Below are 23,905 nucleotides of genomic sequence, written 5' to 3'. Positions count from 1 at the left end.
CCCCAGGCCAGGCTGTCCCTGGCTGCTGGGGCTCCATGGCACAGGCAGTGCCAGGCTGGGGCTCTGTGGCACAGGCAGTGCCAGGCTGGGGCTCTGTGGTGCTGGCACTGCCAGGCTGGGGCTCTGTGGCACAGGCAGTGCCAGGCTGGGGCTCTGTGGTGCTGGTACTGCCAGGCTGGGGCTCTGTGGCACAGGCAGTGCCAGGCTGGGGCTCTGTGGTGCTGGCACTGCCAGGCTGGGGCTCTGTGGCACAGGCAGTGCCAGGCTGGGGCTCTGTGGCGCTGGCACTGCCAGGCTGGGGCTCTGTGGCACAGGCAGTGCCAGGCTGGGGCTCTGTGGCACAGGCAGTGCCAGGTTGGGGCTCTGTGGCGCTGGCACTGCCAGGCTGGGGCTCTGTGGCACAGGCAGTGCCAGGCTGGGGCTCTGTGGCGCTGGCACTGCCAGGCTGGGGCTCTGTGGCACAGGCAGTGCCAGGCTGGGGCTCTGTGGCACAGGCAGTGCCAGGCTGGGGCTCTGTGGTGCTGGCACTGCCAGGCTGGGGCTCTGTGGCACAGGCAGTGCCAGGCTGGGGCTCTGTGGCGCTGGCACTGCCAGGCTGGGGCTCTGTGGCGCTGGCACTGCCAGGCTGGGGCTCTGTGGCACAGGCAGTGCCAGGCTGGGGCTCTGTGGCGCTGGCACTGCCAGGCTGTCCCTCCCTGCCGCGCGGGGCGGGGGCTGTTTCCTCACTCCGTGTTCCTGGATGACACGGATGCTTTGCCACACAGCTCGTCCTACAGACCTACATAACCCAGGGAGAAGGAGGGGAGAGCCTGGCACAGGAACTGCCAATGAGATGAACAGTGGCTGGGGCAGAGCGAGCCCTGCACTCAGGGCCAAAGTTGTCCTTTTCCTGTGAGAAACTCTGTACAGGGGAGGAAGTTTCCAAAACTTTCAAGTTGCTTGAACATTTTCTGCCCCTCCCCTAAGTGTGGGTTTCCTTGTAAAACAGCGTGTTCTTCTTCCAGAGAAAACTTGGGAACTGTGTGAAGTCCCGATGTCAGATAATGTGTTTTTGTTTAGTTTGGGACTAAAGAATATTTTCTCTTCAGACACTGCCATGCTCAGTCACTTCAACAGATGGTGAAAAAGGTTGAAGGAGAAGTTTATGTCCTGCCCTCAGATTTCACTTTGCCCAGCTCTGCAGACAGGCCCACACTGCACACTTTTGCCACCACAGCTGGCAGAGGATGGGTTTAGATGGGTGGGCAGGCCCTGGCACAGGTTGCCCAGAGCAGCTGTGGCTGCTCCATCCCTGGAAGTGTTCAAGGCCAGGTTGGAGCACCCTGGGATAGTGAAACGTGTCCTGCCTGTGGCAGGAGGTGGAACAAGACAATTTTTAAGGTCCCTTCCCACCCAAACCACTCTGTGATTCCATGATTCATCCAGCCCTCACACAACACAGTGGTGATGGAAATGTAAGAGCACACTGGGAATGTTAATCACTTATAGATCAGTGGCTTCCTATGGTGCCATTTGTACCAGAAATGCCCTGTTACATTTTTTAATGTGGAGTTTTTTCTCTCCAGGCTCAGTCACCCTCCCAGCTCTCAGAATGCAGCACACTCAGTTCTGACAGAATGCTGGTGGGTGGGGTGAGAGCAAAAGGAAGGAGCTGGGATGACTTGGTGCTGCCTGTTGCCTCCAGAGTCTTCACAAAATAAACCACAGCCCCAGCTGTGCCTTCCTCACAAGGGTGACACTGCATTTCCTGCAGTGCCCTTCCTCAACAAGGGCAGATGCCCGTCAGTGTGACTCAGGAAAGGTTGCAGGGTTTGCCCTCGTGGGCTGAATCAGCTGTTGCACATGGAGAGGGCAGAGGTGGCACATCGAGAGTCCCCCAGGTACCACCAGTATCACAGTCTGCAAGGGTGGAGGGTGGGGCTGGGGAGTGTGCTGTGGAATGACAAGCCCATCCCAAAGCATTTCACAGAATCACAGAATATCCTGAGTTGGGAGGGACCCACCAGGAACATCCAGTCCAACCCCTGGCCCTGCACAGACACCCCAACAACCCACCCTGTGCCCCAGAGGATCATCCAAACCCTCTTGGAGCTCTGGCAGCCTTGGGGCCGTGCCCACTGCCCTGGGGAGCCTGGGCAGTGCCCACCACCCTCTGGGGGAGGAGCCTTTTCCTGGTATTCAGGATGGAAGGACCACAGAGGGGCCAAGCAGGGTCCTCCTGGAGTACATTGCACAGGATTGCATCCAGATAGTTCTTCAATAAGAGTATTTGGATATTTATGCTCCATATGAGTGAAAAGGGGAGGACTTGGGCACAGCTGCCCAAGGATGACAAATGTTCCTCCTCTCCAGCAGCAGCAGTTTCCTGCCTGCACCACAAAGTCATGACAGGCCACAGGACCCCAGAGCAGAGCCCCAGCGCTGGGCAGCTGTGCGCCCTGCCCTTCTCACGGGCGCACCAGGGGCCTCCAGGGCGCTGCCCGGGGGTGCTGAGCAGATTCAGTGCCTGGCCGGGGTTTAAACGGTGTCGCTTTGTTTGATTCGCAGCGACACCTCGTGGCATCGCCCCCGGCACGGCCACCCCCGGCACGGCCACCTCGGCTCGGTCACCCCCGGCACGGCCACCCCCGGCACGGCCACCCCGGCTCGGCCACCCCCGGCACGGCCACCCCGCTGTCCCGGAGCAGTCCCGCAGGCGCGCCCGAACCGGGGGGATTGCACAGAGGGCAGATGTTTCACAGGAAACTGTGATGGTGATGATGATGATGATGAGGAGGATGAGGATGATGATGATGATGATATGACAAGATTCACCTCTTGCAAACGCTTACTAAAAATCACAGGTCATCTTTGAGAGAAGCTGCCCGAGGTCTCTTAACAAGAACGGTGATGGATGTGGGAGCACAGGGGCCAAACACCACCCGTGTGTTGGCACAGCCCTGGCTGCTGCTCCTGGTGTCAGGGATGTTTCTGGGTTCCTGACAAACAATTGGTAAGTGGTGAGTTGCAGCACTGGCATTCAAGAAGCAGCCAGGATTTAGCAGATGGATTCACATCCTTTCAGATGCCCACAGCGGGAAGGGGCAGATCCCTGTCCTGTCTCTGCACTTTACTGGAAAGTGGAGGGATTCCCTGACTCCTGAAAAACACGGTGGTAACACAACTGAAGAGGAAATCCTCCATCTCTTGTAAACACCAGACTATCACGATATCCCATCCTGCAATTTGCCATTGTTGGTGGCTATAAATAGGTATCTCTGGCAGTGACACCATGTTTGATTTCCATTAATATTTCACAGCCAGGCAGGCAAACTCCAAAGGTGCCTTTTTAACGAGGTGCCTCCCCGGTTCGGCGGCACTTCCCTGTGCTCGCTGTGCACTCAGCGTGCAGGGCTCAGCCCAGGGCCCTGTGGAGGGCACTGTGGCACCGCAGCCTTCGCCCCTCCTTCGCCCCACGCTCCGGGCGAAGGTGCAGGGCTGGCCCCGGCACCAGGAAGGGCGGTGGCACGTGTGTGTGTGTGTGTGTGCCGGGCAGAGGCTGCCCCGGCCGAGCCAACAGCACCATGCACGGGCAGCGAGCAGAGAGCGGAGAGAGCTGCGGCACGAGGGGGAGAGAGCGGCTCTCCTGGAGGGTCGCAGTCCTGGGGGCTCTGTGCCTCCTGCCCCGCGCTCCAGGTACCCCTTTGTTACTTTTCCTTTCACAGTGCTCCTCTGTTTGGAGGAGGAGAGACAAGTACAGGGAGATTTTGAGCAGTTTGAAAGGGAGTGATTCAAACAAAGTGAATTATTCCACGGTAAAGAAACGACAGTTTAAACTCTGTCTGTAGAAGGAGCCTTGTTGAGCACCAGTGATGGACATACTGGGAAAACTGGTGCCAGGGAAGTGCATGTGGCAAAGCTGCACCTCACAGCATTGCTGGCAGCATCTGCCCGGGAGGATGTTTTGTAAGAAATGAGGAAAAAATTACTATATCACACCTGCTTCCATAGCCTATTTCCAGTCTTCAGTGAACTGAGCTGTTCTGCCTCAAATTTTGCACCACATTAGTCAAAACCAGGTGGTTATTTCCTATCACCAAAGACATTCTCAAGTAATTCACATAATTTTCCCTTTGGATCAGGTCATGCTCAACTTCTCCCTCCTCAGAATGTTACATTAGTGTCAAAGGCTTTTGAAATGATTCTGACATGGACCCCAGGAGAAGGGTCTCCCCTCGACGTGACGTTCACTGTGAGGTATAAAAGGTAAGGCTGACTGAAGGTGTGGCACAGGGCAAACCACTGTGCAACTCTATTAATCAGTCCCAGTGAACTTTCACCAAAACCAAACCTTGTCCACCTAGAAAGTGCTCCAAACTCAGAGCAAGATTTGGGAACCATCCTCCAAAGCACCCCCTTCTCTTGCTGTATAAATACAGCAAAGCAACATGTTTAATATTATGGTAATTATGGCATGGTTGTTTCTTCTTTCAGCGAGGACCACATGGACAAATGGATAAAGGTTCCTCATTGCAAAAACATTCCCAGAACCTCTTGCATTCTGACTTGCATGTTTTCCAACATCTACGTTCAAGGCCAGGCTCAAGTGAAAGCTGTTTCCGGACGGCTCCAGTCGCCCTGGGTGAAATCCCAGTTCAAGGATTACTTTTCAGAGGGTGAGTGTCTGTCAGGTCCCAGCCTGGATGGAGCAGTGAATAGATCACACACCACAGGAGCAGCAAGCAGGAGCTTTATGGAGCACAAGCTACAGGGAGCCCTGACCATTTGAAAATCAATTTTGTAGCAAGTGTTGTCAGAGTTTGTTCATCAGTGCTCCAGGTGAACAACCTGGCTTCCAACATTCCACATCCCAGCAGGGGTATGTCCGGTCAAAGGGGTGCTCCTTTGCCTCCCCCTTCCTTTGTGCCTGCCACAGGACAGCAGCTGGAGTGCAGATCAGTCACACAAGGTAAGACCCAAGCAGCTCCATTCTCATGTCTGGTCACTCCCTCACAGTGGAACTGGCTCCCCCCGTGCTGATCCTGAACATCAAGGAGAATTCCATCCAAGTGAATGCCTCCTTCCCTTTGCCCACCTGTGTGGAGAACCTCACTCTGAAGTATGAACTGAACCACTGGGAAGCTGGATCTGAAGACAAGGTCAGTAAAAGTGGCTCTTCGTGGATGAGGAGGAGGAACTTGAACCAAAATAGCTTCAGATTTCTGAGCAGGGAGGGACTGGAGAAAAGGAACTGGCCAAACCAGAGTTATACCAAAGGCAGAGAGAAAAATTAGGGGGGGGTGTGTGTGTCTGTCTGTGTGTGTGTCTGCACATCCTTATTTTATTGGTAGTTCCCTATTTTTATCAGGAAGGGGAGGCCACACTACAGTGAATATCTGAGGTTTCAAACAACTAGTTCAGGCAGCAGCAGCAGAGCTCCCTGGCAAAACAGAGCAGGGCACAGCTGGCAGTCCCACCCTGGGATCCATAACCTTGGGGGAGATGCTTGCCGGGTGTGTCTCATGCACCTCCCAACCCCTGCAGCCACACAACATAACAAAGGGAACTGTGGGTGAAATGATGGAGAGACACCTCCCAGAGAATGACAGAACCATCTTCCCAGTCCTCTGTTTTGTTTCTAAGCAGAAGAAATACGAAGGTTACAGGAAGGACTCGGTGACTATTGATACCACTGCTCTCAGAAGCAGCCACTGCTTCAGTGCCAGGGCTCTCTACGACAGCATCTCCCCAAAGCACAGCGAGTTCTCCCAGCCAGTGTGTGTGCCACTAAACCACAAAGGTATGTGGAGTGTTCCTGGTCCTTCCCAGAAGGGGATGTGGTGAGACATCAGATGGGACTGGGGCAAGTCAAAGAGTTCCACTAAAATTAGCTTTTCAACAACAAAAAAGGCTTCCTGTCAAAGGGACAGTTCCCACTTTCTGTAGAAACATTTTCATTTAAAAAGCCAACCCTGAAATGTTTGCTGAAAATCCTGAATATTGCACTTGAGTTACACTCATGAGGAAATTTTGGGAAAAATATGTGAATAAAGCCTCATTTTTTCCCTGATCCACATAAGGCATTGGCTGGTACCAACATTCATTTGTGGCCATGCCCCTGACCCAGGGTCTGATCTTGGGCAAGTCTGTTCTCCTTCCTCCACACTCGCAAAAGAAAGATCTGGAGCCCAACATTTTTTGACATTCCTGAAAGAACAGCTGAGTATAGAGCCCATAATCACTATAAAGACACCACCAACAGGAGATTATTTTTCCTTTTTCGACAGGGGAGTGGAAGTTCCCACTTCCTGCTGTGATCCTTGTGTTTGTCCTCCCCATCTTTCTCACCGGTGCCTTCATCCTCTGCTTTTTGAAACAAGATGCCAAGCAAAGGAAGATGCCTCAGGCTTTGGTAAGGCCCAAATTCTGGGTCCCCTCCTGACTCAAAGTCTTGCTGGTTTTCAGAGTGTACTGGGGAGGAGTGGGAGGGTTCTGCACTTCTCACTTTTACTTTCCCAAGTCCCATTTTAAGCAAGCTTTCCTACATCCAAACTTTTATTTTAGAAGCATCACTAAGTCACTGTCTCGTTCCTTTCCCTGGCAGGATTTTCATCAATTCAGAGCTGCTGGACCAGCCTCTCCCTTGGAGCTCAGTGGGAAGGAGTTCTGCAGTGACGATCTGAGCTGCACAGAGAGGCCACTGGCACAAAGGAAGACAGACAGAGCTTTAGCAAGACACAGCCTGCCATGGGTGGCTCCTTTCCTGTCCCCACCACCACCACCATCACCACCATCCACAGCATCGGAGGATGAGGAGGATGAAGACAGCGGTACCTTCATCTCATACAACCAAGTGACTCGGTTTCCAAAGGGTCTTCTCCACTGTCAACCCTCCCAAGCAGCTCAGGGGAAAACAAGCTTGGATTCAGCATCTGGAGGCCTCTCTGTGCATAGTGAATCTGTGCTTGACCTCGGGGCCTTGGGTTTCTCCTTCTTTCCAGAGAGAAAGGATGAGGTGGACACCTCTGGATCCCCAACAGATGAGGAGGAATCCCTTCCCCACAGCTGCTCTTTAGGAATAATACCCCTCAGTGAAGTGAGATTCCCAGAAAACAGTGACCAGTGTGGTGCAGACAGGGATGGCAGCCTGGAAATGACCCCCCTTCAGCCTCTGATGAAGGGGGTTTGTGCCAAACATCCACCCCACCAGCACCACCCACAGAAGGCTCATCATTTCTCCAGGTATTACCAGAGAGCAGGGGCTGATCTGCAGGCCCAGATCGGTGGGATATCCCAGCTCAGTGAGGATCCCAACATCCAGCTGCTCATCCCCTTGGGGACACTGCAGGTGGCAGAAGATGAAGGGATTGCAAGTGACTGTGGCAGTGACAGTTTTACTGAAGGGACACCTCCCATGTCCACGGTGCTGAGTGACACCTTTGGACCTTCAGATACGGAGGGAAAACACGATCAAAAGTCTGAATTCAAAGGCTACAGCCATGCACATTACTTGGGAAGGATCTAGAGCACCCACTGTGCCTGGGAAATGCTGGAGAGCTCCAGACAGCCAGGCAGGGATACCTGAACAAGGCCAAATAAGTCAGAGAGGTGCTTTTCTTATTTACCCCTGGGAGTTTTCTCTGCTGCTGTCTGCCCTACCAGGGCACGTGTGTTTTGTTGCTCAGTAACCTGTGCACACTCAATGTCCCCAGAACCCCAACAGGGTGCCCAGGTCTGATGGGAGGCACAGCCTGAGCGGGGGTGAGGCAGCCAGGGGTGTCTGTGCAGGTTCCACACAGCAAACAGGCACTGCCCCCTGCTCACCTGAGACTTCAGAGCAAGGGAACTGCTGCCTGAGAGCTGGGAAAGGCAAAACTAAACCCAGACCTGTGAGACCATCAGCTGGGTCCTGAAAACAGTGTTGTACCTGCAGGTCGATTTGGAGCAGACTTGGAACTGTTAATGCCACATTTGCTGCTCTGTAAGTGCAGAACTGCCCCTCTGCTTGACAGGGGGCGTCTCACAGAGACATTCAGCAACATCTGGGTTTGTGGGATGAAAAGTTCTTCACCTCAGCCTACAGGGATCACCTTCTGTGTTCCAACAGAGGGATAAATATGCAGCATGACCGTTTGTTTATTTTTGTTTTATATGAATATTCTTATTGAAGCTGAAGCTCCTCCTGCTGTGCAGAATGTCTGAGAGCAATAATATTTTGATATTTTGATATATAACTCCATGTGTCTGTGTTTTTGTTTCCCCGTGCTGCAAAGGGTGACTGCAGTTCATCCAGCACTGCATTTTGAAACAGAACTCCATCCTGGGCTTCCTAAGGCTTTAGTTGGAGTGGAATCCCAGGAGACTTCCCAGCCAGGTCATCGTGGTCCCTGAAAAACCAGGACTGTGACCCTCTCTCTGAACAAAGAATCCCAGAATGGTTTGGGTGGGAAGGGACATGAATCTCATCCAGTCCAGCCCCCTGCCATAGGCAGGGACACCTCCCACTATCCCACTGCTCCAGCCTGGCCTTGGACACTCCCAGGGATGGGGCAGCCACAGCTGCTCTGGGAACCTGTGCCAGGGCCTGTCCACCCTCACAGGGAGAAAGTCCTTCTTTATATCTCATCCAGATCTCCCCTCTGTCAGTTTAAAGCCATTCTCCCTTATCCTATCACCACATGCCCTTGTGAAAAGTCTTTTTATACTCGAAGATAAAGTGAGAGCCTCTGTGTGAAGGGCACACAGAAAAGCAAAGCATTGAAAGGAAGAGGGAAACACACCCCAGCCATTCTCTGCATTCAGGGAGTCTTAGATGAGGGAAGGCTGTTGATGGAGGGTATTGAAACTGAAATCTTTATAAAATCCTGAGAACAGTATTTGAAAGGGGTGATAGGAAGGGTTGGGAACTGCTTTGAAGCAATAAATGGTAATTAAGGTTCTCAATGAAAGTGAAAAGGGGAGGTGGGAGAAAGGATCTATCTGCCAAAATTTCCCTTTTTTCCTTACCTGTCCTATGCAAAGTGTCCTGAGGTACATCCTGCATTGTAATCCCTCCAGTTCATTTAGAAAGATAGAGATGATCCAAATACAATCACCACCCAATTTCTTGTGCAATCAAGAAAAGCACCCCAGGCTTTGAGTTACAGGAAGCTCTGGAGTTGTGTAAGCTGTATAAAATTATTTTGCCATGTCACAGCTCTGCAAACAGGGCCAGGCTCAGCTCTGTGTCCTGTGCAGGGGGCTGAGGGCCAGGGGAGCAGCTCTGCTGGAGGCAGCACCTCACTGCTCCTCCTTGGCTTTCACCAACCAGGGCTGAGACCTGTTTTGCACTGCAGAGGGTCAGTCCCAGCCAGGGCACAGCACTCCCTTTTCCAGAGTCACCAGTCCTTACCTTATCAGAGCAGCAGAGAATCACTTCATTTGGAAAAGGCCTTTAAGACCATCAAGTCCAACTGTTCTCCCAGCACTGCCAAGTCCACCATGTCCCCAGGAGCCACATCCACACAGTCACCAGGTTTGCTGAAGTCCTCCCAGACTGTGAGGGAGTTGAAAGTTTGAGGAGGTCCTGGAAGTTGAAAGCAAAGTGTTTAATTTTAGACTTGAAAGTAGAGAATTGGAAATCTTCAGGTGGCTCAAGATTCAGAGAGGTCCTTCCTGGGCTGTTCTAAAGGTGACACCTTCCTAGAGATAAGGGCAGGAATGAAATCTGAAGTTATATTCTGAAAACTCAGGTCTCAGGGGCAAGTCAAGGTGCCTCATCCCTGCCCTATCACACAGGAGAAGCACAAGGTAGTGACGTAGGCAAAGGAAAATAATGGAAATACTTAACAGGCTATTCAGGGAACACCCTAACAAAGAGACTTAATTAGATGAGGGCCACACTGGTGCATAGGTGTGTCTTGTTTAACAAACCTATGAGGCTTCTGCATTTGTCCAGGTGAGGTGAGAAAGACAAAACACATCATGGCATGGTCGGAGCTCCGTTAATATCCCAGCAGAGCGGAGGACAGAAAGAGCTTCAGGAACAGAAAATCCACGAGATGAAGAGGGAAGCAGAAGGGGTAGCAAATTCTACCACATGTCTGGCCACAAAGATAGACCAGTGAAAGCAGCTGCTTCCAGTCTCAGAAGGACACAGGGGTTGTTTTTTGATTAAATTGGTTGCAGGTGTGATCACAGAATCTCCTGAGCTGGAAGGGACCCACAGGGATCATCAAAGTCCAACTCCTGGCCCTGCACAGGACACCCCCAAATGCTGCTCATGGGACTCATTTGTGATAATAAGACAAAAATCTAGCATTTAGGAACTTAAATAGGCTTTAGACAATAGAACAGCACTGCCATAAGGAATTCTGCCTTAAATTGTAAACAGCCACAAAAATAAACTGTATGTCTACAGTGGGCTCTGCATAAAGCCATGGCCCTGTGGAAAGGCCACCTCCTTTCTACCTCCTTCCTGCCTCAGGTGAAGGAACCTGTGCCCAGGGGCTCGTGCTGCTCTGCCCAGGCTGCAGCAGGGCACGTGCTGGGCATTTGGTTCCCATCCAAGGTCAGGAGAACAACAGACGAGTGCAAAAGCCAAGAGATCTGGCTGACCTTCATTGTAAGAATGTATTCAATGGTCTTTCTTGAGGAAATAGGTGCATTGCTGCAGCAGGCACTAACCAAGCAGGTGCACAGCACTCGGTTTTCATTTCTAGAGTTTAACAAGCCAAAGCCACCTGAGCAGAAAAGCCAGGCTGGAATCCCAGAAACCTCAGGGAGGGCTTTCAGGCAGGAAGCTCTCAGCAAAAAGGTATTTGGCTCTTTGTCAGGCGCTGGGTATTTTCTGAGCCGCTGTGTCGTGCACCTTTGCACAGTGAGGTGGGCAGAGCAGCTCCTGGAGTGTGTGCCTGAGCAGCTCACACACACACACACACACACCCAGCCTGGGTTCACACACACACACACCCACACACACACACACCCACACACACCCACACACACACACAGAGCCTGAGCTCACACACACACCCAGCGTGTCCCTGGGCAGCGCACACACCCCCAGCCTGGGCTCACACACACACACAGAGCCTGGGCTCACACATACACACACACCCCAACACACACACACCCAGCCTGGGTTCACACACACACACACCCACACACACACACACACCCACACACACACACACCCACACACACACAGAGCCTGAGCTCACACACACACCCAGCGTGTCCCTGAGCAGCACACACACAGTCTGGGCTCACACACACACCCAGCGTGTCCCTGAGCAGCACACACACAGTCTGGACTCACACACACCCAGCGTGTCCCTGAGCAGCACACACACACAGCCTGGGCTCACACACACACACACACCCACGCACACACAGAGCCTGAGCTCACACACACACAGTGTGTCCCTGAGCAGCACAGACCCCCAGTCTGGGCTCACACACACACACACACCCCAACACACACACAGAGCCTGAGCTCACACACACACAGCGTGTCCCTGAGCAGCACACACACAGTCTGGGCTCACACACACACCCAGCGTGTCCCTGAGCAGCACACACACAGCCTGGGCTCACACACACACACACCCAGCCTGGCCCCACACGCCCAGCCTGGCTCCCAGGAGAGGTGAGTCACCTGCACGCAGGATCAGCCGCCTGCGCTCCCAGCCCAGCCTGCTCAGGCATTCATGAAGCAGCTTCTGATCGTCCTGGCTGCGTTTTCAGTGGTCGGTAAGTCCTGACTTCTCCTTTCCTGTGCTGATCGGGGTGTTTGTTTGATCCTGTGGCATGGGAGGCAGTTCAGTCGTGTTTTCTGAATTAACACCTGCAGAGCGAGCTGTTGTCTGAGGTTGTTTGAAACTTGCCTTCTGTGTCGATCTCTGCTTTTAACAATCCCCATGTAGGTTGGTGTGCTCGGTGCTTGAAGGATTAGTAGGGAGACAAAAAGATTCTTTGGCTTCAAAACATTGGCCACCGATGTGTTACAACCCAAATCCTACAGGAGTAAAGGATATTCCTTGATTTCAGGGGTCTCCCTGTGTCTTAAGCAGAGACACGAATAAACAGCCCTGATTTGAAAAGAGTTACAAACAAATAGAATGGTTTGGGTTGGAAGGGATATTGAAGCCCATCCAGTCCCACCCCCTGCCATGGGCAGGGACACCTTCCACTGTCCCAAGTTGCTCCAAGCTCTGTCCAGCAGGGCCTTGGACACTCCCAGGGATGGGACAGCCGCAGCTTCTCTGGGCACCTGTGCCAGGGCCTGCCCCCACTCTGAGTAAAGATTTTCTCCCCTATATCTAATATAAATCTGCTCTCTAAAAGTAATTTTATCCTGCTCCAGATGTGGCAAACTCACTTCTGGGGGAATGAAGGATAAAATTGCTGTTTCCAAACTCCAGGTTTTTAGCAGGCAGCCTTGTCTTCATCTGCTCCTGTCTGTGATCTTACACTGTAGGGAAGGCGCCTTCAGAAACTCCTACAACAGAAGGTCTGTCACACTGTGGAATATCCTGGTTTTCCCCTGCCCACACTTGACTGTGCTTGTGTTACACTGCTTTGCATAACTGTGTTTCAGTGTGGATAAATGTGGGAAGACAGAGATTTCCTACTCCTGATGTGCTCAGGGTATTGGTGGCTCAGGTTTCATGGTGCTCAGGCAGGGGAGCTCAGCCCCTTCCCTGACTGAGCAGAGGCAAGTGTGGAAATCAGGACAGAAGCTGGAGCAGACTGCACTCCATTTCAGTGTCACTTCCTGCCCCAGTGCCACTCACATCCCTGGGGACAGATGAGTGCCCGACCCCCCTCGCTGCTGACACTCAGCTCTGCCCCACGGGGACAGGGGACAGGGACAGCTTGGGGTGAGGGTCCAGGTGTGGCTCAGCCTCTGCTCAGTGTGATCTTGTCCAAATCACCCCCATCTCGTCCTCCCCTGTAGAATTTCCCTCCCTACTTTCACTTGCTCAGCCCTTTCCTGACTGAGGGGTCCCACTGATTGAGCACCACAGGGGGACTGTCCACTTCCAGCAAGCACAGGCTGAAGCCCACACGTCTCCCAGGGGTTTATCAGGACCACAAACTGAGTGATGTGTAAATGATCCAGCTTTGAGGATCTGTCTATAAACTGAATGTACAGAGTTTACAAATCCTGAGGGTTACTCTGCAATTTCGAATCTCACACAGCCTCAGGGAAGGTGTGTCATGTCATGGCAGGAGACAGGAGCCTGCAGGAGGGTCCTGCACTCTGCTCAGGGCCATGTCATGGCAGGAGACAGGAGCCTGCAGGAGGGTCCTGCACTCTGCTCAGGGCCATGTCATGGCAGGAGACAGGAGCCTGCAGGAGGGTCCTGCACTCTGCTCAGGGCCAGTTTGCTGCAGGGGCTGTGGCTGGTCCCTGCTCTACAGGGCCATGTTTGCCAGGGCCAAAGCCAGGCCCATCCTCCTGGGGAAGAGGAGCAGGGCTGGCACAGCAGGGAGAGGAGTGGGTTGTTTGCTTTCAGCCTGGCACACCCAGAGCAGAGTCCAGACATCAGGCCTGTGTGTCACCCTGCACAGGCACATCACGCAATAAAACATCCAGCAGCAGGTTAATGGCAGCCACTTCTTCAGGGATGTGAAACTGAGCTCTGCAGGTCACTTCCCTGAGTAGGGGCAGAAAGCAGAGGCATTCATAGATATGATTCTGGTCTTGAAAACAGGTTATTATTCTTATTTTACCAGTTTTCTTATTTTACCAGTTTTCTTATTTACTGGTTTTCTTTTAACGACTTTAAAAGAAACCTGATAAGAAATTCAAGGATTCTCTTTCTGACATGAGTTTCTGAGGCCCTTCTGTGTAAGTTCCTGGCTTACACTTCTTGGGGATGAGTCAATAACCTGCACAGTGTGTATGTGGTGATGTGTGCAGGGTTTGAAGGCTTGTTCTGCTCAAGCTTCTGCTTTGCAGCCCATCTCTAGCAGAATCTCAGGAAGAGGCATCCCTGATATTCCTGCTCACTAAACAGCACCAGACCCATGTTCATCTGAGGGCTGAGATGCCAGAATATGTTTTTTAATCCCAGTTTCTTTGCTCTTCCAGGCATTGTGACTACAGAGAGAGTGTCATGTCTGAAACGTGTGGCATTTTCTTCCACAAACTTTGAGAACATCCTGACCTGGGAAACAGAAGCAGATATTCCCCCTGGCACCGTATTTGATGTCCAGTATAAACAGTATGTGAGGTTTGCTTCTTTCTGGAGTTGTGCTTTTCTTAGGGGGACAGAGGGGCCAAGAAACAGAAGTTGATTTTGCTGTTTCTCCTGCTTGTTTTACTGTTACGGAAAAGTTCTGCTCAGAGAAGAACTCAGTGAGGGACAGGATTATTCAAAGTGATACATGATGCTCAGTTAAGCAAATATTTTACATCTTTGGTTGCCAACTTTACTCTGTTAGTGATCTACTCTTTACCTTCAGCAACTTCCTTCTCTAGTCTGTATTTCCTCACGGGTGAGAACAATTGCCTTCCCCTGGTTCTGTTCTACCAAACTAAAAGCTGGTTTTTTTCTCAGGTATGGAGAAAAGTCCTGGCTTGCCAAGCCTGAGTGCCAGGGCATCTCACAGCCCTTCTGCAACCTGACCCGGGAGACAGAGAACTTCACGGAGCAGTACTACGGGCGGGCGCGGGCGGCGGGCGGCGGCTGCTCCGCGGGCTGGGTGCGCTCCGAGCGGTTCGAGCCCAGGAAGGAGAGTACGTGCCCTGCCCACACTGCAGCCCCTGCTGCACCTCCTCGGAGCTCGCTATTGCAGTGCCCTGTGCTTCACAGGGGCAGGGAAGGCCTCAAGGTCGGGGATGGGGCAAGGAGGCAAATGAGCAAACGGGCAGGGCCTTCCCTGAGACCTGACACCAGGGTGGGATGAGAGGGGCAAAGGAAGAGCCAGGTGTCTGTGATTCCATCATTCCATGACTCTGTGCCCTTGCCTGGGGCAGGACTTGCCAGAAACAAACACTGGCTAATGGTGGCAGAACCCCAAAGCACCGTATCTCCAGTTGCCTGACTTTGCCATGCTCAGAAAGCTCAAGCCTTTTTGTGTATAAACCGAAGCAATAATTTCAGCCAGTCTGGGCGGGTGTGTCTCGATATAAGGTGATCTGATCATGCATCAGCTCCACCGTCCCCAGCTGGCCCTGCTGTGCTTGTTTTGCAGCTGTGATAGGAGCCCCCCAGGTGGAGTTCGTGCCCCAGGTGCGGTCTGTGCGGTTCCGGGTGCGGCCGCCCCGCACGGCGCTGCGGGGCCAGGACGGGCGGCCCCTCGCCCTGGAGGACATTTACGGCAGGCTCGGGGCCCTGCACTACCACCTGACAATGGTCAACCTGCGCACCCGCCAGCAGGTAACACACAGCTCAGGCACTGCCTGTGCCCTGGGAAATCACGGGCCAGAGCAGATGGAGAAGGAGCTCAGAGTTTAATCATGATGGAGGAGATTTCTGATGGGAAAGGGAAAGTCTTGGAGTCTTTGACTCTCAGTGGACAACAGGATTAAGATCCATCTTAAATTCTGGATTTTCCAAGAATACTGTGTAAGTAACAAAAAGTAAAACAATTGGTGACTAAAATAATGACTTACTTAGTTCAAGTGTCAGGAAACTGAAATGCAAAATTAAATACAGGAACAACAGAAAGGAAAATGATATAACTATAACACTATAACATCTTACCAGTAAATAATAATTTATGCTGAATTTTGCAATCTGATTTGAAGAAAATGTAGCACTTAATCTTTCTAAAATACAGATTTTACTTTTACTTCCAACAGTGGACAAAGAATGAGCACAGCAAAGAATTTGAAGTTTCCAACTTGGACCCAGACACTGAATATAATGGGACAGTTTATATAGATCTCCTCCAGAGAAGCAGCAAAGCTCAAGTGTTTTGGGTTAAAACTCTTGAAGGTGAGGCTGTTAACTGTGCTGATTGAAAAGTGCAGCTGGGATATTGGATACACAAAATGTACTGATTTCCACTGAGGAACAGTCACTAAATTATTTAAAAATTAAGTGCTATAGATGAGACCCATAACCTCCTTTAGCGACTCTGGTGCTGTTTTCCTAATCCAACCCTCTTTCCACTTGTTCTCTCCTCCCTGCCCAGACAAGACGTGGCTCCTGTACTGCCTGGTGGCCCTGGGCTTCTGTGCCGGGCTGGTGTTTGCAGCCACCACCTACGTCATCTACAGATACGTCAAACATCACAGTGCCCAGCCCATGGCTCTGGTGAGTGCCCCTCAGCTGCTGCAGCACAGCTTTGGGGTTAAAAAATCCCAGAACAGTTTGGGTTGGCAGCAACCTCAAAGTCCATCCAGTGCCACCTGCCACGGGCAGGGACACCTTCCCCCAGCCCAGGGTGCTCCAGCCTGGCCTTGGACACTCCCAGGGATGGGGCAGCCACAGCTGTGCCAGGGCCTGCCCACCCTCACAGGGAGGAATTTCTTCCTCATATCGAATCTAAACCCACATCCTTTATTTTAAGGCACTTCCTCCAAGTGCTCAGGACTGTGCATGCACTTAACTGGCACTGCTAATTGAGGAGGGGAATGAGCCTTATTTAGGCAATCAGGGCAAACTCCTGATACTTTAAAGAGGAGTCCCCCAAATCTGCTGCTTTGAAGAAGGGATCAGGTGAGGCAGCTAAACCTGAGGCATCCCAGATCACTAGTTCCCCCTGAACCCCTGGATTCTCACCTATCCTTCATCTTCCACAGCAAGCACTGGGTCCTCATGTGAAATGCCCTTAAGGGGTAATATATGAGCTTATTTCCATCTCCAGGGATTAGGCCAGATTTTGCATAAGTTAAAGCAGGAGTTTTTCTTCCTCATATTTTAGGATTGCACAGTCGATACACAGTGAGAGATGTCTCTATTCCTGTAAAGGGTCATTTCCCAGGAAAAAACAAGAGTTCTTTTGTCAGCAGAGCAGATCCCTGGTGGTTGTCACTGGCTCTTACTGACACTTCTCCAAAGAAAATTATAAAGAATCGAAAGCAAACCTTCAAGGTTACAGTTTCTTGTTAATAACTCGTGCTCATTTGTCTACTCCAACAGGACTTCAGAGGGATTTCATCATTCCAGCCTCTCACACTGACAGTGGAGCATATCATAAAGCCCCTTAGTTTGTCCAAACCTTCGCTTTTTGTCCCTGAAGTGCAGTTGTCACAGATCAGCCAACACCTGGACCAAGCTCTGGAGCCACCATGGGCTCTGTGTGCCCCCCAGACTGGGTACCAGCAGCAGGCAGAGGTGCCAGCAGTGCCACTGCCCCCGCAGCCACCCTGCAGGGACATCGTGGCTCCTGCTGGGTACGCCCCTCAGGGCACTCCCTGTGCCCCCAGGACAGCCCTGCCCCTCACCTACGGGCTCTGTGGCCAAGGCTCTGACCACGAGAACAAGAATGTGCAGCCGGAGCGAGCGCTAAAGGAAGTTTCTCCGGAGCGTTTTGTTGATGGAAAGCTCCCAAAGCAGGTGCTGGGAGAGACCTGCAGCCACTGGAATTACAGAGAACAGCAGCCAAAGGTGGCACTGTGGAGGAGCAGGGACAGAACAGAGCCAGGGCCCTGCCAGGGGGGCCCGGGGCAAACAGAGCTGCTGCTGCTGAAGGGTGATGGGCAGGAGAACACGGAGCGAGTGCCCCAGTTGTCCCTGTCTTTGCTGGAACAAGGAGGGTGCTACAGACAACAGGCAGCAGAACTGCCACTGCTCCTGTCTGCAGTGAAAGCTGCCACGGACTACGTGTCAGAGGATGAACTGGTGCCACCTCTGCCAGCTCCTCTCCTCCTCTCCCTCCGGACTGGTACGGACCTCCCTGGGGAGGGCAGCTCGGAGCGCTGGCTGCTGCCAGGCCTGTTCTCACACCCCGCAGATCAGGGGCAGCTCCCAGAGCCTGCAGACACAGGACTGCTCCCGGCAGCCGGGGGGCTGAGCTGCACAGACCTGAGCCTGTCCCCACACACTGTCACTGCCTCGGGCCACGACACCGGCACTGCTCTCACTATGCTCTTCAAAGATTTGGACTTAAGAGTACAGTGGGATGAGGATGGCAACACAGAATGTTATTAGGATGACTTAATGACAATAAGATCCAGATGATGTTTTCTAGCATGAAACAGAAGCAGTGCAATAAACACAGCTAACCCTGCGTTGTTGACAGGCACAGGGTTGTCAGACTCCTCCGTTGTGGACACTGGTACCTCTACTGATATAGTGACTTCTTGGGTCACTGCAATACTGTACCTTTGCACTTCATCAATAGGCCTTTATTTCTTGCATGTTCTTCAAATTTATTATGAATTGGATTATTTTAAAAGCTGAGTTAAGATTCAGGTTCAAATTATGGATTTAGTTTACTGAAAATTTAGCAAAATTCACAACAGAAACTATCTTTGCTCTTTACCAACACCAAAGATCCAGGTCCAAGTTGTATCGACCCTTTGAAGAAATTCAAGTATACAAACCTAAAAGAATTAAATGTACTGTGGGACAGTGAAAGAAGCAAACAGAAATGGGTGGATATATGATTTCTGGAAAAGAGTAGGCTACTTCCCTGGAATGGACTTTGCCTTTAAAGGATCACTGAAACTGGTACCAGCTCCTGATGCAGCAGTTCTGTGGAACGTGTCCCCATCCTGCTGTGCTCTGTAGTGCCTTTAGCACTGACAGTCACCAAAAACAAGCTGCATTCTCCTTATTCAGGGCACAGAGGAGGAAATTGTTTCTCATTCAGAGGAAAGCAGAGTTCAGTCTGTTGACTTCCACTGCTGTGGTGAAAAAACGCTTCTGATGACGTCAGTTTTAGAGGAGAAGTGAAACCAGTTATAGGAATAAGCAAGGTTTGAATGGTATGGGGAAGTATTTGCTCAGAGCCAAAGACTGACCACAACCAAAACCCAGCTGTTCTCACTCTAAGTGCACTCCTGTGTTTTCTTACTCCAGGGAAGCTGAAGCTAAAGGTTGAATTCCACTTGCTTTGGAAGGATTTTGCAAATAAACCAAAGCCTTGTGAAGTAAAGATTTTTCATGATTCAACCCAGGACTAAAGGAATAGCCCTAGAAACTTTCCAGGCAAAGGTCCAGCTCTGAACTCCAGCACCCAAAACTGACAAAGCCCCTTGTCCCTGTCCTGTGGGGCCAGAGGGTGCAGCTGTGCTGAGGAGCCCTCACGGCGCAGGGTTGGAAAGGTTTAGACCCGTGGGTGGCTTGGGCAGTGACTGGGGGACATTTCCATTCCTCACTCCATAGCACTCAGTGCCAAAGGGTGTGTGCAATGGCCTTTGATCTGTGCCAGGTGCTCTGTGCCCCAAACCCAGCACCCAGAGAACAGCCTGGCTGTGCTGGGCCCACAGAGTGAGACCCCTGGGGGAACAGGTTGCCCCACTAAACCCCCCCTGGAGAGGCATTCAAAGCCAGTGATGCCAATTACCTTATTCAGAGTTGCCCGTGGGCTGCACATCTTGTGTCAACAACATTCCCAGTGATGCTGGGGAATAATCAAATGCCACCATGTCAACATCTTGGCTTCTGTTGTGAAACAGAACCCCCAGCACAGGATCAGTATGGGCAGCATCTCGTGGAAGGCACAGAGGCTTTGGGAGAGCATTGGGAGATGCAGTAAAAAATCCATTATTTTCTACTTTAAAAGCCTTTTTAATTCCATCTGCAGACACCCTGCCACAGACCCTGTCCAGAGTGTAATAAATGTATCATCGTGCTGGAGAGAGATGAGAGCTGAGGTGCAGAAAGTCCAGGGACAGATTTTTAGAATGTACATCATTCCTGAAGATGTGAAGTGTCCCGGAGCTGGGACATTGATCTCTCCTTCAGTAACCCTGAATACCTTCCAGGCTGCATTGCCTCTGACTGCACTCAGTGCAGTGTGTGGCAGGAATGGCTCCAGCCCATCCCGTGCTGCCTGTGCCATCCCCCAGCAGCAGCTGCGAGGCTCAGGGATCACAGGCAAGAGAGCAGCTCTGAGGTATGGCCTGGGGAGGTGACTGACTCCATAACCCCATTTCCTGCTCTCACCATGGCCTAGGGAGGTGACTGACTCCAATATCCCCATCTCCTGCTCTCACCATGGCCTAATCAATTTTGATTTTTAGGCCTTGATCTTCTAAGCTCAAGGACATTGGTTTGGTCTCATGAGTCACCTCTTCAATTTAACAGGAAGATCATTCCTTCTAAAACTGTTGCTCTTTGGAGAAGCTTGTGAAGAGATGTTGGTGCTACTGAACTTTATTGGAGCTGTGCAAGGACTGTGTTTCCCATCCCTCACCAGCCTCTGCTGACCTTCCTGCCTTCAGCTCCACTGCTGGTGACAACCAAACTGCCCCTCTGCTTGTGCCAAACAGGGACTCCAGGACCTCGTTATCTCGGTCTCCTGTGTGAGAACACTTTGAGACAACCAGCAGGATTTCAGCCCTGTTTCCAAGGTCTCCTGTGAGCCATCTGTGCCTGCTAACACGCTGCTCCTCAGCTCCCTGGCTGCCCCAGGTGACACAGAGGCTGGGAGGGCCCTGCCCCAGGGGCCGGCAGAGCTCCCGGCGGTGACAGGTGAGCGCTGCAGTCCCAGTTGTCCCCGGCAGAGCAGAGTGGCAGGTGGCAGCTGTAACCCTATAGCAAAGCACTGCTTTTGTCTGCCCAGCTAAATCTGGGAGCTGTCACTGCCACTTGCTCCCTCCCAGCCCAGCAGCCTGGCCGGGAGCTCGGCAGGGATCCTTGCCCAGCGATGAACTTGCTGCAGGCTGAGGCTCCTGCTCTCCCTCCCTGTTCCTTATTTTGGCACTGGGAGGTGCCCTCCCTGCCTGAACACTGGAAAATCACTCAGGATTTTTTAACAAGTCCTTTGAGGAAAATCTTGCTCAAGGAACTCCAGAAAAGCTCCAGATTCTGGAGACAGAACGAAGCAGAGTTCACACAATCACAGAATGACCTGAGGTGGAAAGGACCCCCAGGGACCATCCAGTCCAACTCCTGTCCCTGCACAGACACCCCAACAATCTCACCCTGTCCTGTCCCATTGTTCAAACCCTCCTGGAGCTCTGGCAGCCGTGGGGCCGTGTCCACCACCCTTCTCCTGAGATCCAACCTAACCCTCCTTGGCACAGCTCCAGCTGTTCCAGGGTCCTGTCCCTGGTCCCCAGGGAGGAGGGCTCAGTTCCTACGTCTCTCTACAAATACATCTCTATAAAGGAGGTTTTCTCTCTCAGACTGAGATAATAAAAGCTGTGAAACATGATGATTAGATGTTTTTGTAGGAAATGGGTGAAAAAAGTGGTCAGCATTCCAATGAGAGCATAAGATTCTTCCTAAAGCATATAACAGAGGGTTGATGTGACAAAGATGAATGAAATAATTAATATTAAGCAGAATAAACAATAACTACCCCATACTTCTCATAATCAAAGTTCAGGAAAGCACTCAAGTGGTCATGGAACTGTCCAAAACCAATGAAAGAGTAATGTTCTTTCCCTTGGACAGCTCAGCTCACTCCAAAGCACACTCAGGCCTGCCTGCCCAGTTGCTCCTGTTTATTTTGCTTTCTTAGGAGTGTCTGAAACAGCCACTGCATAACCTGGAGGTCCCTGTAGTTCTAGTGCTGACTCTGGTTTTCTTCTTTGGATGGTGAAGCAAACAAGGTTCTTAGAAATGGGTGCTGCTGATGTGGGCAGGGTGACAGCCTGGGCCAGACTGGAGGGTGGAGGTCATTTCTGTAAGTCCTCTGATGCCACAAAAAACACCATCTGCCTCTCCCATTGCTGGGAAGGGTTTATCCTGAACCCTGGAACTGCAAGAGTGTCTCAAATGCAGAACCAGCAATCTGTTCTTTGAGCCCAAACTCTGAGACACCACCATGGATACCCAAACTCTGGTGAGGCACCTTCCCTGCCTGCAGAAAGGGAAGCAAAGCAGTCCCAGCCACCCAAAACGTAAGAGCTGCCATAGCTCCTGGTCTAATTACACTGCCAGGCTTTGCCTGGAGTTGCCATTCACTACAGAGATGCCAAAGCACAGGGTTTCACTCCATTAGGCAGCAATGGCAAAGTCACCCAAAGGGCAGTTCCTGGGGGAGGTGAATATATTCATAATTCAGTTTAGATGCTGTGGGAGCTTCTGTTCTGAAAAAGCAGAGGACAATCCAGCACTGAATTTGGGGGGCACCTGTCTCTGCTCACATCCTCTGGCCAAGGCAATGCCTGCCTGAGTGAGAGGGGTGTGAGTGTTGGCACTGCCTGCCCAGCCCGGGGGCTCCCATTGTCCCACAGGGCAGGCAGGGGCTAAATTTGACTCCAGGATGGGCACTCCAACATGGGGAACATTCTTTTGGGCAGAGTCATTCTTAGTGTCATCACCAGGGAGAAGGGAAGAGCCTCCTTTGTCCCTTCTCTTGCCTGAGGACAGGAGCTCTTGGAGAGTCTTCACTGGGTAAGTTTGGCTTATCTGTAAAGAGACTCCTGTTTGTTGTAAGATTTTATAAGACCTTCAGAGCAGCATCAGTTGTTTTGCATGACAGCTTTATTTGACTTGCACTTCAGAAATAGACTGGGCTTTGACATTGTATCTGCTTTAAAGAGGAATTGCTGTTCTTCTGTTTTACTGCTCTGTTTAGAAAATAATATAAACTTGAATTGAAAAGTGTCAGTTTTAGTGGATCAGAACTCTGTGTCTTTACTCAAACACCAGATTATAAAGCACTGCCCTTCATCCAGGGAAAAATGAAAAACCATTACATGGGAAAAATTAATCTGGATTAGTAGTTATTTGTGAACATGGAAACAAAGAGCTGGTGCCCAGGATGACACGAGTCATTCTGCAGCTGAATCAGCCTTGAAGAGACCAATATTCCATGAAATTACAAAGATATTTTCCCATAAAACCCTGTTTTATTTTCTCTTTCTTATCCAACATTTCTTTGTTTCTTCCCAAGTTAACATCTACTAAGGAAATATTATCATGTTAATCACTTATTTTCATGTTGGGATATTTTGCATTTGCCAGAACAATTGTCCTTTTCCAGCCAACTGTGCTTTTCCATGAACTCTTTATAAATTTATTTACATCAAGAGGAAATTGTACAAATAAAAATACGCTATGAAAAAATTGTCCCAGTGAAAGCTGAGGGGTCTGTATTTTTTACTGTGCTGGGATTAGAAAGCAGTAAAGTGAAAACCCAGATGGAGAAACTGCCAAGGGAAAATTTCAGTCATGGAACCTGAGCTGGGGAAAGATTTACAAGTATGTTTGAGCAAATTTTATTTGGCAACAATTACATTTGCAAAGCTGCTTTCATAAAGTAACCCGAGCTTTTAGAACTTGGAAATGTGCAGTTTGAGGCTTGTGCTGTGTGGGTTTGAATTTACTGCAGGGAGAGGGAGACGAGGAGGGGCAGACCTGTGGCATTCCCTGCAGTTTGGTGCCCAGTTGCCAGGCAGGGGCTGCGGCAGCTCAGCAGGGATGGGCGGGAGCCAACAGTGCCGCTGTCCCCTGTGTGTCACCTGCCCGGGCAGCATCTCTGGGAACCTCCTCTGGCCACTCCTGGGGAAATCCTGCTGTTCACTGAGCAAGTCCTGTCAGGCCAGCGCTCTGAAGGGCACTGCTCTCCCTGGGACTGACCAAGCTCGGTGTAAGAGCTGAGAGGGAACAACTGATCTCTCAGGATGCAGCCAAAGGGCAGCACAGAGCACTGTCCTCTTGAGGGACTGGGCTGGATCTGTTCTGGCAGCAGCCTGGGCACAGGAATTCCAGCTGGGAATGGGCTGCAGGAGTGCTCTGGAACTGCCTGAGCAGCCTGGGCTGGTGGGAGGTGTCCCTGCCCATGGCAGGGAGTGGAACGAGCTGGGCTGTAAGGTCCCTTCCCACCCAAACCATTCCAGGATTCCATGACTCCTGCACTGCAG

The 23,905-nt window shown here is 51.4% G+C and overlaps 2 protein-coding genes and 1 long non-coding RNA gene across 4 annotated transcripts; 2 read left to right on the top strand and 1 right to left on the bottom strand.

The window, feature by feature from the left end:
* The first annotated feature begins 3,513 nt into the window (after positions 1-3,513).
* Positions 3,514-8,235, top strand: IFNLR1 (interferon lambda receptor 1). 2 transcript variants are annotated; one of them, XM_071576828.1, is made up of 7 exons: positions 3,514-3,675; positions 4,122-4,245; positions 4,474-4,655; positions 4,996-5,138; positions 5,626-5,779; positions 6,267-6,391; positions 6,584-8,235. In XM_071576828.1, the coding sequence occupies exons 1-7, from the start codon at positions 3,564-3,566 to the stop codon at positions 7,502-7,504; spliced, it is 1,761 nt and encodes a 586-aa protein (XP_071432929.1). In that variant the 5' UTR covers positions 3,514-3,563; the 3' UTR covers positions 7,505-8,235. The 2 variants fall into 2 exon arrangements, with proteins under 2 accessions (XP_071432929.1, XP_071432928.1); XM_071576827.1 differs by having other exon boundaries at positions 5,623-5,779.
* Positions 8,098-9,737, bottom strand: LOC139682464 (uncharacterized). The gene is made up of 2 exons (XR_011699640.1): positions 9,371-9,737; positions 8,098-8,366 (listed from the first exon to the last, which is right to left on the bottom strand). It is a non-coding gene; the product is annotated as an uncharacterized lncRNA (long non-coding RNA).
* A 1,875-nt stretch (positions 9,738-11,612) lies between these two features.
* On the top strand, positions 11,613-19,020 carry IL22RA1 (interleukin 22 receptor subunit alpha 1). Its single transcript, XM_071576826.1, has 7 exons — positions 11,613-11,712; positions 14,060-14,192; positions 14,529-14,707; positions 15,166-15,350; positions 15,776-15,911; positions 16,111-16,232; positions 17,061-19,020. The coding sequence occupies exons 1-7, from the start codon at positions 11,670-11,672 to the stop codon at positions 18,069-18,071; spliced, it is 1,809 nt and encodes a 602-aa protein (XP_071432927.1). The 5' UTR covers positions 11,613-11,669; the 3' UTR covers positions 18,072-19,020.
* Positions 19,021-23,905: the final 4,885 nt, after the last annotated feature.

Source organism: Pithys albifrons, chromosome 24 (genome assembly GCF_047495875.1).
Source record: "Pithys albifrons albifrons isolate INPA30051 chromosome 24, PitAlb_v1, whole genome shotgun sequence".
In the NCBI taxonomy this organism is placed as follows: Eukaryota; Metazoa; Chordata; class Aves; order Passeriformes; family Thamnophilidae; genus Pithys; species Pithys albifrons.
This window is presented reverse-complemented; position numbering and strand designations above follow the sequence as displayed.

Bases quoted from the DNA above. Each gene is read 5' to 3' on its own strand.
- IFNLR1 (XM_071576827.1), top strand. From the start codon at position 3,564: ATGCACGGGCAGCGAGCAGAGAGCGGAGAGAGCTGCGGCACGAGGGGG. The intron at 5,139-5,622 runs GTCAGTAAAAGT...TTTGTTTCTAAG, and splicing joins AAGCTGGATCTGAAGACAAG to CAGAAGAAATACGAAGGTTA. The intron at 6,392-6,583 runs GTAAGGCCCAAA...TTTCCCTGGCAG, and splicing joins GGAAGATGCCTCAGGCTTTG to GATTTTCATCAATTCAGAGC.
- IL22RA1 (XM_071576826.1), top strand. From the start codon at position 11,670: ATGAAGCAGCTTCTGATCGTCCTGGCTGCGTTTTCAGTGGTCG. The intron at 15,912-16,110 runs GTGAGGCTGTTA...CTCCCTGCCCAG, and splicing joins TTGGGTTAAAACTCTTGAAG to ACAAGACGTGGCTCCTGTAC. The intron at 16,233-17,060 runs GTGAGTGCCCCT...CTACTCCAACAG, and splicing joins GTGCCCAGCCCATGGCTCTG to GACTTCAGAGGGATTTCATC.